Source organism: Schistocerca serialis, chromosome 1, assembly GCF_023864345.2.
Source record: "Schistocerca serialis cubense isolate TAMUIC-IGC-003099 chromosome 1, iqSchSeri2.2, whole genome shotgun sequence".
In the NCBI taxonomy this organism is placed as follows: domain Eukaryota; kingdom Metazoa; phylum Arthropoda; class Insecta; order Orthoptera; family Acrididae; genus Schistocerca; species Schistocerca serialis.
Genome location: NC_064638.1, coordinates 1,053,123,885 through 1,053,140,670, shown reverse-complemented (window position 1 = coordinate 1,053,140,670; position 16,786 = coordinate 1,053,123,885). Strand labels below are relative to the sequence as shown.

General features: G+C 44.4%; 1 protein-coding gene across 1 annotated transcript in view; it reads right to left on the bottom strand.

The window, feature by feature from the left end:
- LOC126415407 (uncharacterized) overlaps nt 1–16,581 on the bottom strand; it is a 514,961-nt gene extending 498,380 nt beyond the window's left edge. Inside the window, exon 1 of the mRNA XM_050083429.1 lies at nt 16,449–16,581. Coding sequence (XP_049939386.1) covers nt 16,449–16,536 — 88 coding nt within the window. The 5' untranslated portion in view covers nt 16,537–16,581. The remainder of the gene's footprint in view (nt 1–16,448) is intronic.
- Nucleotides 16,582–16,786: the final 205 nt, after the last annotated feature.

The window sequence follows — 16,786 nt, the reverse complement described above, 5'->3', positions numbered from 1 at the left end:
GGTTCCCTAAGGGGACAGCACCCTTTTCAGTAGTTGCAGGGTCAACAGTCAGGATGATTGACTGAACTGGCCTTGTAACATCAACCAAAACAGCACGAGTCGAGGGGCACGAAAGGGGAGCAGTGCTTGAGAAGGAAGTGATACAGGGTTGCAGCCTATCCCCGATGTCATTCAATCTGTATATTGAGCAAGCAGTAAAGGAAGCAAAAGAAAAATATGGAATAGGTATCCAGGGAGAAGAAATAAAAACCTTGAGGTTTGCCGATGATATTGTAATTCTGTCAAAGACACCAAAGGACTTGGAAGAGCAGTTGAACGGAATGGGCATTGTCTTGAAAGGAGGCTACAAGATGAACACCAACAAAAGCAAAACTAGGATAATGAAATGTAGTCGAATTAAATCAGGTGATGCTGAGGGAATTAGATTAGGAAACGAGACACTTATAGTAGTAGATGAGTTATGCTATTTGGACAGCAAAATACCTTATGATGGTCGAAGTAGAGAGGATATAAAATGTACACAGCAAAATAGCTTATGATGGTCGAAGTAGAGACGATATAAAATGTAGACTGGCGATGATGAGGAAAACGTTTCTGAAGAAGAGAAATTTGTTAACATCGAGTATAGATTTAAGTGACAGGAAGTCTGTCTTGCAAGTATTTTTATGGAGTGTAGCCGTGTATGGAAGTGAAACATGGACGACAAACAGTTTAGACAAGAAGAGAACAGAAGCTTTTGAAATGTAGTATTACAGAAGAATGCTGAAGATTAGATGGGTAGATCACGTAACTAATGAGGTGGTATTGAATAGAATTGTGGAGAAGAGGAATTTGTGGCATAACTTGACTAGAAGAAGGGATCGGGTGGTAGGACACGTTCTGAGGCATCAAGGGTTCACGAATTTAGAATTGGAGGGAAGCGTAGTGGGTAAAAATTGAAGAGGGAAACTAAGAGCTGAATACACTGCGCAGATTCAGAAGGATATAGATTGCAGTAGCTATTCAGAGATGAGTCTTGCACAGGATAGAGTAGCATGGAGAGCTGCATCAAACCTGTCTTTGGAATGAAGACCACAACAACAACATCAAACAACATGAAAATCAGATGGGGCCAAGTCGGGGCTGCATGGAGGATGATCGATGACAGTGAACCGAAGGCGTCGGATTGTTACAGATATCAAAGCACTCGTGTGTGATCTGGCATTGTCTTGCTCGAGGAGTCGGTGCTCTATGTGTGTACGAACTCTTCTGCTGTTAGAGACTCGATTACAACGTGCTGTTTCTCACGCATAGTTACGTTACACAATGCCATGTTACATGCTACAATTCGGAGCCCCTTAACGGTAGGGGGTAGCAACTTGCGTCAGCAAAGCGGGAAAGTTGACCCGAGTAATATGCATAACATAAAATACCTCAAACGATTTTGAGAACACAACAAAAATTTCAGAGTACGCTCTTTATTAAGTTACTCTACATACATTACGTGTAATGATTAGAACGATAAATTACAAGGATTTTGACCTTATATGGAGACGTACCCGACTGTCAGTGTCCCTGTGCGCTGTTTTCTAATGGGTTAAGCAGGGGTTAAAGGGTAAAAGGGGGGGAGGGAGGGATGGAGAGGGGGGGGGGGGGTGGTAACAGGGAAATTATCCTGCTGCCACTCAACCACTAATATTGCCAAATCTAAAATTTAACATGCTGACCCCGTGAAGACACGAAAAAACGGAGAAGAGTTAAAGGGACGATAATCTGTTTAGGAATGAAGATGTGTGTGCAGCCTCGAAAGGTAAAACAGAATGGAAATTCGACCGTGACCAAACTGGGTAGCTTATTTGTTGAGGTACTATCGAGAATCAGAACTGTCTACCATTAACCTGTCACTCAGATTTACCAGTTTGCTGTTAAAATTGTAAACACTTTTAAAGAGCAAACGGCCTTCACCCGTTGCATATTAGTAAAAAATCAAGTTCAAAAGAAATTATTCTAATGTTATTACATTTAGATGTACTGTAATGTGTGGGGTTCACGAGTCAAACTAACGCTTCACAGGTAAGACCTGAGACGGTTGCATTTAATATCGTAAACCTGGTCTTGAGGAAATGACATGGAGACTAGTCTCAAGTGGAGCTTTGTGGTAGTGTGCCCAGCTGCGTGACGTAATTACCGTGCAGCTGGTGATGGCGGCAAGTGGGTCAGGTTGGCCCACTCTACTTGTTGAGCCTCCCCCCCTCCCCCCTTTCACTTCTGCTCCGCCAGCACAGGCCGTGCCTGCCCAGTTTCGAGCTCGCAAGCTTTGACGTTTTGAAGCTATTGCATTGTTTACACGTCCCCGTTGTCCGCATTAAAGCGATACATCGAAATGAGTATGCGTAAACGAATACATTTTATTGGGTATACATTCAAAAGGCTTGATACAAAGACGGAGCCTGGCATAAGTGCTCTGTCGTCAGGTCTGCCACAGATCGCCGCCTATAGGGACGTCCATTAATTACGTGAGGAGTTTTCCTTACAGTCTGGACCCCCTCCCTCCGTGGTGAGATGTGGTGAGAACCCCCCCGCCCCCCGCCACTCCCTGCCCCTCAAGTAGGGTTTACCCCATAGTCGGGTAAAAATGCGTAAAAATGAAATCTTTTAAATTTGTTTTGAACATTGATTAAACACTTTATTAAAACCATATTTTATTTACAAAGCATATTAACACTCTGCCGTCCGGCGACACCACAGTGGTGTGAACATAGTATCGCGCAGTGGCCGGCGACAGCACTTTAGTAGCTTTTGCATTCTGTTGGTGTTTTGTTGAGGTAACAGTAAGTTACACATGTCAAGAAGTTTTTTTGTTTTTATACGTACTTGTGCCCATTCATCGTGGCAGCAGACGAAAGAGACGATACGATTATTTACGATGAACGCGCGGAGCAAAACTTGGAGGTTGCCACTACATCGCGTACATCTCATCATGATCCGGTTGACAGACATCCCGGTCACGTAAAGCACCACCAACTAATAGGCCTACGTATTTCTGAAACCAATAAACGAAAACGAAGAAACTGCCATGTATGTTGCAAAAACAAAAAACAAGAACAATAAACTTAATGTGCAAGTCTTGTGGAGTTGCGTTACATCTTGGAGACTGTTTTGCTGCATATCATATGAAAGAGAAATATTAAGTACCAAAGACAATGCAAATAGCCGCCCGAAGTGGCCGAGCGGTTCTAGGCGCTACAGTCTGGAACCACGCGGCCGCTACGGTCGCAGGTTCGAATCCTGCCTCGGGCATGGATGTGTGTGATGTCCTTAGGTTAGTTAGGTTTAAGTAGTTCTAAGTTCTAGGGGACTGATGACCTCAGAAGCTAAGTCCCATAGTACTCAGAGCCATTTTTTGACAATGCAAATAAACAAATATAGGAAACAAACAAATTTTATATCTTCGAAATTTCAAGAAAGTAGGGGAACAGGGTTGAGAAATCACGATGAGATTGGTTAAATGTAAAAATTTATAATCTCCCGATAGTGTCAAGAATGGCTGGTGACAAGCCAAGTAATCCGAATTAACGCTGCCGGCGCCAAGTGAATAAATTTGTACGAGACGTGCGGACGGCAAAGTGTTAAATATTGTTTTCAACATGTAATTAAAAATGCTTTATTTTAAACACGTCAACCCCGAGTAGTATTCAGATGGACGGAAAGACAGACAGAGACGAATAGAAAGACTCCACGAAAAAAGTATTAATGGTTTTGACGGATCTAAAAAATTGATCTTTTATTGGTATATTAAGTGCATTAAATGGCATCGGACCTTCACTTACGCTTCAGAGTAACAAAAACTTTGTTTGTACATTCCTTTGAACTGTATGATTATGTAGCTTTTCAGTCTGTTTATTTATATGATCAATAAGAGAATTCTTGTAGGTGAACTTTAGCTTAGCTGCTCTTCACAGATGATTAACTTCTTGCTCGCACATGTGTTCGACTTGTCCGCATGACATTTAACATACGCTTTGTAAAAGTTTTGATAGAAAGTCGTGTGGAACACAATAATGACTGTTTTATACGCGTTGCATTGATTTGGATCGTTGTGGTAGAGAACACTTGTGCGCCACTTGTTTCAAAACAGGGAATCCTGAATGTGAACACGTGTAAAGCTTTCACTTCGGTTCAGGGAGGCCAGGAAGATTGATGGGAGCTTTAATATCGTCTAGGCTCAGAATTAACTACCTAAAATAAAAATTTTACGATGTAATAACGTATATTCTCTGAATTGAAAAACTGACCTTCAATCCTCATTGCCTCCTCCCTCCTTTGGATGAGATTTGTTGAGATTTTGCCAGATCCCTGCCACACTCCATATTGAGCTCAAGTAATTAATGGACGTCCCCTACGCTGCTTTGCAGAGCGAGAAAGCCTCCGACCTCCATATTCTGTAATGAGTCGTGGGAGTTCAACACCCGTCCTACTCGTCTTGGTTTCACTGTCCTTCAACCACTTTCCATGATATTCGCAACATTAGTACGCGTTCAGCCAACCAGCTTCGCTGTTTCCCAGCTGCACGTACCCAGGCGACTGACCATAACAACCTGCCCTTTGTCAGAATCTCCTGCGTCAGTGGATTTCCCTTTTGCGACCCGTATCGTCAACAGAATGATTTCCCATTCGTCTCTGCTCTGCCTGTATGCTGTCCTCACCGCTTGACGTGTCGCTAATCCACCAGGGGCCATTCAGTCTCCCAGTGGGTGGTGGGTAGTTTTTATTAGTTTTGTTCCGCGGTGTAATAATGGATCCATTTTTTATCAACATCCCCGTAGCTATAAATGAATGAAGAAACCGTGTCTAGAGAATAATGCAAAACACGGCAGATAGAATAAAGAACTAGCATATAAGATACATAACCAATTTACTGTGGGTATCTGTTATCATCTCATCGCCAAACACTGAACATGTCGTCAATGAATTACAAGCCAACAGTAAGGGGGCGGGTTGGGTTGTTTGGGGGAGGAGACCAGACGACTAGGTCATAGGTCACATAGAATTAGGGAAGGAAGTCGGCCGTGCCCTTTCAAAGGGACCATCCCGGCGTTTGCCTGGAGTGATTTACGGAAATCACGGAAAATCTAAATCAGGATGGCCGGAAGCGGGATTGAACCGTCGTCCTCCCGAATGCGAGTCCAGTGTGCTAGCCACTGCGCCACCTCGCTCGGTCAACAGTAAGGAGATGTAAAGATGATAAACATATAATTTCACGTTACAAGTAAAGAAGACTCATTCATTAAATTCGTATGAATTTTTTAAGTCTTGATTTTCTAAAATCAGTGTTTCTGCTTATAGTATAATGATGCAGGTGAACAATAGAAATGTGTTCCTACAGCTGGAAGCACTCGTCAAAATCATTGGAATCACGAAATTTTTAAAGTAAGCTGCATATGCCATTCAACATCAAAGCACAGTCAGCAAATAAACAATACTGGCCGCTGACTCGTCATAACAGCCACCAGACATTCGTCATAACTAATAAACTCAAACTTCACAACTACGTTTATGTCAGACAATACGACGTTTCCCGCATCTACACTGTCCGGTCACTTTAATGTGACCACCTGTCAAAAGCCTGAATAACCACCTCTTGTAGCGCGGGACGTGTAGGAAGACTGTCAGTCACGGTCTGGGAGGTATTGACAGGGATGTGGAGCCGTGCCGACTCCTCTGGCGTACCCCGCTGCGCCAGGTTTCTTGGTTGAGGAGACATGGCGCGAACAGCCCGATTGCGGTGGTCCCACGGATTCTTGACTGGGTTTAAATCCTAGGAGTTTGGTGGTCATGGGAGTGCGATAAGCTTACCTTGGTGATCTTCGAACTTTGCACGTACACTGGGAGCTGTGTGACGTGCTGCGTTGACCTACTGGTAGTAGATGCTATCGTGCAGAGGAAAAACAAACTATATGTAGGGGTCCACAATGGTAGATGCAAACTTGTTTTGATCTATTGTGCCCTCCAGAATGACGAGATAACTCAGGAATGCCACGAAAACATCCTACAGATCACAACACTCCCTTCTCCCACCTTAATCCTTCCGGGCGTTGCAGCGTGTTTTCTTTCAGATATTTCACGCTGAAGACGCCAACTGCCATCTGTCCGATGGAGCAAGAAACGTGATTCGTCTGAAAGGGCCACCTATCGCCGCTCACAGGGCGTCCGTTTGCGGTACTAGTGTGCAAATTCCATCCTTCCAAGCCGATGAGCAGCAGTCACCATGGGTGAATGAGTCAGTCGCCTTCTGCGGAGGTCCATACACAGCAACGTTCGCTGGACGGTCACTGAGAAGACACTGTTGGTAGCCCCTTGGTTCATCTGGGGGGGCAGTTGCTGAACATTTGCACGTCTATTCGCCCGTACAAATCTCCGCAGCCGTTGTTCACCCCCCTGTCATCTACGACCCGTGGTGCACTACAGATACCTCAGCGCTGGTTTTGGATAGCGCCATTTTGTCATGCAAGGTATACTTTTATCACGGCGGTAAGTGAACAGTTTACAAGCTTAACCGTTTTGGAAATGCTTCCATCCTAGACCCGAAACCCAATGATACGCTTTATATGCCCTCCACTGCCAGTGCTACCACCTGCCGTCTGCCGGCCGAGGTGGCCGAGCGGTTCTAGGCGCTACAGTCTGGAACCGCGCGACCGCTACGGTCCATGCCTCGGGCATGGATGTGTGTGATGTCCTTAGGTTAGCTAGGTTTAAGTAGTTCTAATTTCTAGGGGACTGATGACCTTAGAAGTTAAGTCCCATAGCGCTCAGAGCCATTTTCAACCTGCCGTCTATGAGTGGTTCCTGCACGTTGACTTCGAACATAAGCTGTGTGACAATGTGACTGGGCCGTGTATATCTGAGGCCATTACACACACTAATGGGATGTCCCTCGACCCAAAGTAGCCGGTTCGAATCCTGATTATGGATGATATTTTCGTCAATAGTAGTTTCCAGGACTGCGGAGCAAATTAGGTGGTCTACACTTCGCGACAATATTCTGGATGACTCTCATACAGCTCCACATCATCACATGGAATGAGGATATGTGATACTGTTGATGGCACTCAGTCTGCAGTGGAGACGTTAAGCACAACGGGCCCCTTGGTGCCATACGAGAGCACTCTGCTTCCTTGCGTTTCCGCAGCCATGCATTACAATAAAACGCAGCGCTACACCTAACACTCACTGCAGTCATTCGTACGGCACTCACGTCTCGCTGTAGTCATCCACACGGCACTCACGTCTGTTTATCACATTATGTTCCACGAACAACCTTGAAAATAATTCCCAACATTCAGACTCTCGGGATCCTGGCGATCCAATGCGCCAATTAGGCAGAATTTGGCACGCTATCCTCAGCAGAACATCCAACAACTCCATCAGTCAATTCCAAGCCGAATAACTGCTTGCATGTGGACCAGAGGTGGACCAATGAGTTATTAACTTCCTCAATTTGTGAAGCTTTTTCTATTCAATACATCATCCAATTTTTTAAAAAGTGTAACCATTTGTTTGTCTGTACATGTACATCACATCTACCGACGTCCGTCCCATTTGGATTATTCATTCGTGGTGCGTCGTATTTCTGTTTTTCTTAGAGTGTGTGTGAAAACATTAAACGCATTTAAAAGTAGCTTGGAAGTTTGTTTCTTACTGTCAAGTCATTTCGTATCATAAATAATGCAAAGTCTTTTCACCATACGTTATGGTTTGATAGATAACTTCGTGTGGAACAACTTTCGTTAGAGAAAAAATTTCGCTGACGTTTCGATTCGACGCTAGGCATTTATTACTATCGGTTTCTCCTGGGGGGCAGCAGGGTGTAACCACTCTGCCCTGTGCGTATGCTGTGTGTACTGCCGATAATCCAGTCATCTGTTCTGTGTGAAAGCAGCTGGGCCGAAAAAAATTAAAGTTTCTGATTCGCTTCTAAAATATCTTTTTACACCTAGAGACACTCATCCTTACGTTATTTTGTTGAAAATTATCCTATAAATTTACTGGGGAAAGTATTATGCAGATCCAGCACAACAGGTTAGAAGGCGCTGCTAGTTCGGTGGAATCTCGTTGTCCCAGAGTCGGCAAATTCAACAAAAAGACGCCTACCGTCGCCGGCATTTTTAAGCGAACATTTTATCTGTAACAGAAGTTGTTCTCCATAACGTATCTATCACCTCTAGAACTATGTGTATGGGTTCTAAATAAACGACAAGTTAAATTGTTAGTTATGGGGGACAAGTATTCAACGGCCGACCTTGACATGCACAGTCACAAATTTGTTGCAAGAGACTGTCCAAACGCGAAGACTGCACTGGCCACAGCACAATCGGGGGCCCTTTGGCATGTACACGACTTTTGTAAAAAGTGAAGCACTTGACGCAAAGGTCAGCAACACTCCACGATAACAACGTGTAGAACAGTGGAATCATAATAAGTAATTTACGTGGCAGATAAGTGGCGGGCACGTAGGCTCGAAAGCGTCCTCTTTTGTGTGACCGGATAGCTCAGTCGGTGCGGAGCCGTCATACGAAGTGGAAACGTGTTACCAAGTGCCGCTACGCCTCGCCGACATCACAGGGTGGAATATCGGCATGTGAGTGCATTCTAACGGGGTAGAATTATTGGTCTCCGGGAGGCGGCTCTGTTGTCCCGTGACACTGCGGTTCGTACATGACACGCTATTTCAAAAGTGAGGCGTATGCGGAACCAGTGGAGAGGAGAGGGTCGCCCAAGGCCCCAAAAGGGTACTGGACGACACAATATTACTACAGCGCGAGTGACCGCCATCTTATCCGCATGGCAATAACGACAGAAAGGCTACGTCCACAGTTCTGGTGCGACGTTGGAGCGTTGCAATGAGTGTGGGGATGATATCGTCTACGGTTTGGCAACGTCTTCTGAGGGCTGAACTACTGGCACGAATGCCATTTCGTTGGCTTCCATTGACCGGAACCCACTAACGACGCAGACTGCAAAGGGCACCCTCACGGCGACATTGGCTTGCTGAGTGGCAGAATGAGTGTTTTCGCACGAGTCCCACTTCATTCCCTACAGTGGCGGCTGCATATGCGTTCCACTCCGCTGTGGTGAACGCAGTCCTGCAGAATAGCGTACAAGTGCGATAGTTTGGGGATCTCGCGTAACACGTGATCTCGCATCCTACGTCTTGTGGGCAATTAGAACAGTTCTCGCTACATAAGAAACGTTGTACAGCCAGAGGCACTGCCCTTCCTACAGGCCGTTCCACATGCCATATTTCAGCAGGACAAGGCCCAGCCGCATGTCACGAGGAATGTGCAAGTCACCTACGAAGAACGGCGGGTACCACTGCTTCCTTGGTCTGCCATGTTCGCCTGGCATGTCGCCCATCGAATACGTATGGGATGTGGCCAGACGGAAACTTATTTGTCCAGATCATCCTGCAGCCACAGTTGATGCTTTGTGGACGGCAGAGTATTCCTCATCAGTACATCCAGGTGCTCTTTGATTCCATACCACGCGTCAAGCGGCTCTGGCTCTACTCCGTACCGAACATCCACAGTCGCAGAGCACGTACAGATCTGCAATACTAATCATACACTGAAGCGCTAAAGAAACTGGTATAGGCATGCGTATTCAAATACCGAGATATGTAAACAGGCAGAATACGACGCTGCCGTCGGCAACGCCTACGTAAGACAGCAAGTGTCTGGTGTACTTGTTGGATCAGTTACGGCTACTACAATGACAGGTTATCAAGATTTAAGTGAGTTTGAACATGGTGCTCACGAGCGATGGGATGCAACATCTCTGAGGCAACGATGAAATGGGGATTTTCCCGTACGACCATTTCACGGTTGTGTCGTGAATATCAGGAATTCTTGACATCGCTGCGGCCGGAAAAAGATCCTGCAAGAACGGGACCAATGACGACTGAAGAGAATCGCCAACGTGACAGAAGTGCAACCCTTCCGCAAATTGCTGCAGATTTCAATGCTGGACGATCAACAAGTGTCAGCGTGTGAACCATTCAACGTAACGCCATTGGCATGGGCTTTCTGAGCCGATGGCCCACTCGTGTACCCTTGATGACCCCACGACACAAAGCTTTAGTGCTCGGCTGGGCCCGTCAACACTGACATTGGACTGTTGATGACTGGAAACAAGTTGCCCGGTCTCGTTTCAAATTATATCGAGCGGATGGTCGTGTGCGGGTATGGAGACAACCTCAAAAAGCCATGGACCCTGCGCGTCGGCAGGAGACTGTTCAAGCTGGTGAAGGCTCTGTAATGGTGTGAGGCGTGTGCAGTGGGAGTGATATGGGACCCCTGACAGGTGACAAATTCGTAAGCATCCTGTCTGATGACCTGCATCCATTCATGTCTACTATGCATTTCGACAATTCTACCAGGAGAATGCGACACTCCACACGTCCTGAATTGCTACAGAGTGGCTCCAGGAAAACTCTTCTGAGTTTAAACACTTCCAATGGCCACCAAACTCCCCAAACGTGAACATTATTGAGCATACTTGGGATGCCTTGCAACGTGCTGCTCAGAAGAGATCTCCAACCCGTCGTCCTCTTATGGATTTATGGACAGCCCTGAAGGATTCATGGTGTCAGTTCCCTCCAGCACTACTTCAGACATTAGTCGAGTCCGTGCCACGTCGTGTTGCAGCACTTCTGCGTGCTCTCGGGGCCTTACACGATATTAAACAGGTGTACCATTATCTTTGGCTCTTCAGTAAATGTGCAGTGTCACGTCCGAAACCGGTGCAATAAATTTCATTGTGATCACATCACGCGGTGTTGGTGTTTCATTTCCTTCCAAACAGTGGTATAGTACAGAAAAAGAACAAACACATCACTGTGTAGCTTAGTCCCGCTGAAGCTCTGCAGTCTTGTTTGATAATCAGGTGTGCAAAAACCTCAGTTTCGGAACGTGGCCAAGAAACTAAATATCTTCTGACGGGCGAGAGAGGACAACGAATGGCGGAAAGACTGCAACACTAAAAGTATTGCACTTAGTTGTGTATCGTTTAAGTTTTTATTGCTCTCAAACAGAAACTGGCGCAATGCGAGATACGTCTGCTTAAATTGCGTCCCGCATTTATCAGACAGCAGCTGTAGGAGACGTTTGTCGGCATATTCCTAAATATTGTTTCATATGCTCTGAAACTGAGGCGACAAAGCAAATTAACATACAAGAAATCAGTTCCTTTAAGTGTACATGTACACTATGTGATAAGAAGTACCCGGACAAATGGCTGAAAATGTCTTACAGGCTCGTGGCGCCCTCCATCGGCAATGCTGGAACTCAATACGGTGTTGGCCCACCCTTAGCCGTGATGATAGCTTCCACTCTCGTAGGCATACGTTCAATCAGGTGCTGGAAGGTTTCTTGGGGAATGGAGCCCATTCTTCACGGAGTGCTGCACTGAGGAAAGGTATCGATGTCGGTCGGTGAGGCCTGGCACGAAGTTGGCGTTCCAAAACATCCCATAGGTATTCTATAGGATTCAGGTCAGGACTATGTACAGGCCAGTCCATTACAGGGTCGTTATTGTCGTTAACCACCCAGCCACAGGCCGTGCATTATGAACAGGTGCTCGGTCATGTTGAAAGATGCAATCGCCATCCCTGAATTGCTCTTCAACAATGGGAAGCAAGAAGGTGCTAAAAACAACGTCGTAGGCCTGTGCTGTGAAAGTGCCACGCAAAACAACGGGTGCAAGCCTCTTCCATGAAAAACACGACCACACCACAACACAACCGCCTCCGAATTTTCTGTTGGCACTACACACGCTGGCAGATATTCACCGGGCATTTGCCATACCCACACCCTGCCATCGGAACACCATATCGTGCACCGTGATTCGTCGTTCCACACAACCTTTTTCCACTGTTCAATCGTCCAATGTTTACGCTCCTTACACCAAGCGAGGCATCGTTTGGCATTTACCGGCGTGGTGTGTGGCTTTGAGCAGCCACTCGACCTTTCTCACCTCCCGCCTAACTGTCATAGTACTTACAATGTCTCCTGATGCAGTTTGGAATTCCTGCGTGATGGTCTGGATAGATACCCGCCTATTACACATTACGACCCTCTTCAACTGTCGGCGGTGTCTGTCAGTCAACAGACGATGTCGGCCTGTAAGCTTTTGTTCTATAGGAGTCCCTTCACATTTCCACTTCACTATGACATCGGAAACAGTGGACCTAGGGATGTTTAGGAGTGTGGAAATCTTGCGTACAAACATATGACACAAGTGACACCCAATCACCTGATCACGTTTGAAGTCCGTGCGTTCCGCGGAGCTCCTCATTCTGCTCTCCCACGATGTCTAATGACTACTTAGGTCGCTGATATGGAGTACCTGGCTGTAGGTGGCAGCACAATGCACCTAATATGAAAAACGTATGTTTTTCGGGGTGTTCGGATACTTTTTATCACATAATGTATCTTTAAAAGAATTGCGTTTCTTCCAAATAAGCTTGTACGGTTCTTCTTATATCAGCTTCAGCACTTTCGTTGACAGTGAAAGACTGTGATTCTCGCACACTATTTTCATAGTAAATTCCATACAACAGGTGCGCATACCTTCGTCGTAAACATGAGAAACAATGCACACTAAAGTATGCAAAATAAAATCGTAGATTTACTGCGATGAACTCACCATTTCTAGTCCCTCAAACTGTTTCCATCGTTTTTGTTGAAACATGGTTGAGAATATTTCAGATGTTGTAACTCAAGTATTAATGGATGAAAGTTGTAGATTCAGTTATATTAGATACCATCCATTGAAACAGTTGCAACAAAATGAAAAATAATTTAAAATGTGCTTTGAACAGTGCTTAAATCGAATGAAGTAAAATGGCAAATCACCTCCATCTCCAGATAAAATTATGCGAAATATTTACAGAGGCTGGTGCATTCTATGGCTTATCCACTGGATTGAAACAACATTTCTTCTTTTTCAACGCATCTGTAAGATATAAAACTCAACAGAACATTCGAAATGTGAAAACAATCACTTGCATTGCGGCGTGATCTAATCTGGAATAATGGTTTAAAATTGTTTCTAGAGAGCATATAACTGTATCAATACCGTGAACATGAGTACTGGAAAAGAAATTTAACTAACCAGCACCCGAAGGTAAAAAATAACTCACTAATTAACGCATTCTATTTGATTTGACTATTTACCACGGCTTCTTCATAATACAATCTAAAATTCCATCATGTAACTTGATACTACACCACTTTTTGATTGTTGACATCTCACCATTTATCTCGCGAGAAGCATCGTTCGGTACATGAACGAGATGTTCTGTAGCTCAATGTTCATATTTCGCACAGTCACATTAATACACTGGGCAGTTTCGTGCCCACTTTGATTTTACTTTAAAAATGAGCCACTGCTTACCGTTTAGCTCCTGTAAAAAGAAATAGATAAGAAACTGTGACTTTCAAGGAGTATAGTAGTTGCGAAAGAATTAGAGATCCAGGTGTGAAGTAATAAGCTTAAAAATTCAGCTGCTCTCGACGAACATAAACATAAATAGTGAACTTAATCACGCAACTCTCTGTACACAAAAGTTTTAGTTAGTTGTTTATACTGTTTGGGAGTTCCTAGAGAAATTCCTATGCAAAAGGACTATTTTGATTCATGATGTCAAATGTCACATTAATTATCAGATTAATTATCAGATGTTAACCAATAAATTTCCCATGACCTCAGTGGAAGAGAAATGGAGGTCAGAATTTCCCTTTTTTTCCGGTGAAGTATTTTATGGTTGTATGGCGCAAAACACAGGCTTCTTTAGTCTCGGGCAAACATGTTTCGCCACTGCAGTTGTATCATTAATGGGAATACTTTTTATTCTGAAACTAACATGTTTTCAGATTATTGCACCATCTGTTTTTACATTTGCATTTTGTCCACTTGGTTGTTCTCAGGCTGTTACGAAACTTGTTAACAGTATTACGTGTCGTCCAAAGTACTAATTTAAAGGTTTGGAAGGTATCGCCTGTTCTAATATCTAGAAAAGTGAGAGTGTAAAAAGAAGACTTAAAAGAATAGTTTAGAAATTTGACTGTAGTAACTGGCGCAGGTAAGTTTGTCACTGAATCGAGTAAGCTACTTGTATATTTACTTGATCATGACGTTGACATGTCGCTACTGGAGAATTTAGGACTGAAATCTTCGTGTATCATTCCGTGTTAAGAGTTGCGCCATTGCTAATTATTGAACAGGGAGCGTGGTTGATGATAGATGAGTGTACATCAAACATTCAATGCCACTGACATTCAATATATCACTTACGCAATACATCCACGAATGTATCCACTTACGAAATTCTCTGTACACCATTCTGGGATACTGTTGGTCAGTTTAAAGCATTTAACAGGCTGGATTAACGGACGAGGTAGAGAACATACGAGTTCTGGCGGGTTTGATTAATCGGTGCGAGACCGCCACAAAACTTATACATGGTCTCTACTAAAATGACGGCGTGCTTCAAGGTACAGTTACTTCTGAAATTCCGGGAATTTGCGATCCAAGGTGAGTTAATAGGATATTAATTATTTTAAAGAGACCATGAGTTACGGGTTTTAAATATTTCTAAAAATATCGATAGCTTATGTCACCTCACTAAGTGCATTGAGCATGATCTGAAGTCTCGATCATACTTCAGATCATGGTCAAGCACATAAAACGACAATAAATACTCTGGACGGGCTAATACGGTGAATGATAGACTACAGTTTCTATACATTTCGCACTGGAAGGACGCCTATCTATCGTAGTCAAAATTCTGAAATTGTATGGTCATGGTATTTACGCGAGAAGTATGGGGAAGAAATTAATATCTTTTTGAAAATAATGTTTTGGCGCAATAGTTCTACGTCACTTTATTAGAAGCAACAATTTCGCCCCTAACAACAGACAGTGCTCAGCCATACAAAACTAATTACAGGACGTGTGCTCAGTCATGGTCACTTACATCTAGTTCGATGTTATACCTTAAGTGTATCAAAATTACGGAATGCAGCAAAGTGCCGGAGTTATACGTTAGCTATTTCTTGACCGGGAGAAGCACAATCGTAATATATGAATCGGGTATTTCCGGCATTCTGTAATTTGGAAACATTTAATGTGTGACGTTGGTCTATGTATAAAGAATCACGATAGGACGGATGTTCTGTACTTATTATAGTTTTTAGGGCTCCGTACCGTAATCTTTAAAATAGAACAGTTGTAGGATCGTTCTGTTGTCTGTCTGTGTACCCGTTTGTGCGACTGTTAAAAGCCTTTCTATCATGAGCAATTAGACCTATCAGGTTCAAATTTAAGTCACATATTAAGGTATCTGGTTCCTTAGTGGTGTGAAAATTTTAAGCTTCTAAGTCAGTTCAGTCAAATTATCGTTTGCGTCACATATTTTGATACTCAGAAAACTCTCTCATCAAAACCTATAGGGTACTTCCCTTTGACCTAGAATCATGGAATTTGGCAAGGTTTCACAGTGCAAGTAAAGGAAAAAATCCGAAAATTCTTACTTTGTTGTTACATAATACGAAAAAATATTTTTGACTATTTTTTATCCGTTTGTCTGTTAACTCCGTTTCTCTCTGGAACAGTTTGGTATATCAAGTTCAAATTTATATCACATATTAAGTTCTACGGTCCCTTGGCGGTGTGAAAATTTTAAGCTTCTGAGCCAATGTAATCAAATGATGGGGCCATTTATGTCATATATTTTGATACTCTAAAACCCACTCACCAAAACCTGTGGGGTACTTCCCGTTGACTTCGAATCGTGAAATTTGGCCAGAAGCAAGGTTTCCCAGTGCAAGTAAAGGGAAAAATCTGCAATTGTTAATTTGTAATTATATTACAGGAAAAAATATTTGTCATTTGTTATCCGACTTGAAATTAAAACATTCTCGATAGTCTTGGATTCTGGGGCCGATATTTTGCCAGTGTCAATGTCGACAACACGCAAAAATCGAAAATATCCTCTATTTCTGAACTGAATAAACTGCCTCTATATGATTAACACTGGACGGAACCCTCAGTGTGGGAATCCTACTCGCACCTGGTCAATTTTTATGCCTATTTTGAGTGAATCGATGCTTTTAAGAAATATTCGTAGAGCTACTGCGCCAATACATGATTTTCTAAGAGATATTAATCTATTCCACATGTATTTCCTGTGAAGACCGTGATGGACAGGCGTTCTTACAGAGCGACAGGATCGAAAATGCAGCGTCCGACACACATCGGGTTACGAGTACCCACGTAAATACGGCGGCAGGATTATTGTGTACGTCAAATAAAATTCACACGCTCGTGAAGAAAGTACAGCTTCTTCGGGCACTCCACTGGACCAGTTGCGGACGTGCGCACTTGGCAAATGCGAGGCCCGGGCGACTCACCGACGGCGGTGAAGGCGCCCCAGAACCTGGTGAAGGGCACGAGGTAGTCCCAGCAGGCGGCGCAGCGCGACTCCCGGTACGGCGACATGCCTGCGGCTCGCACCTCACATGTCGCGGCCGTCGCGCGCAGCTGTCGCGGTCGCACTGGCCGGCGCGGCGGCGGGCGGAGCGCGCCGCGGCTCAGCAGGGCCACGTGCCGCGGGGCTGTGTGCGCGCGCGCCGAGCCGCTCGGGCCACGTGCCCGCGCGGCGCGCCAAATACACCGGCCTCCATAGCCGCTGCACAGCAGTTCGCTCCTTGAGACAAGACCACCTGCCTTTTGTTTCCTTTATCGTGTC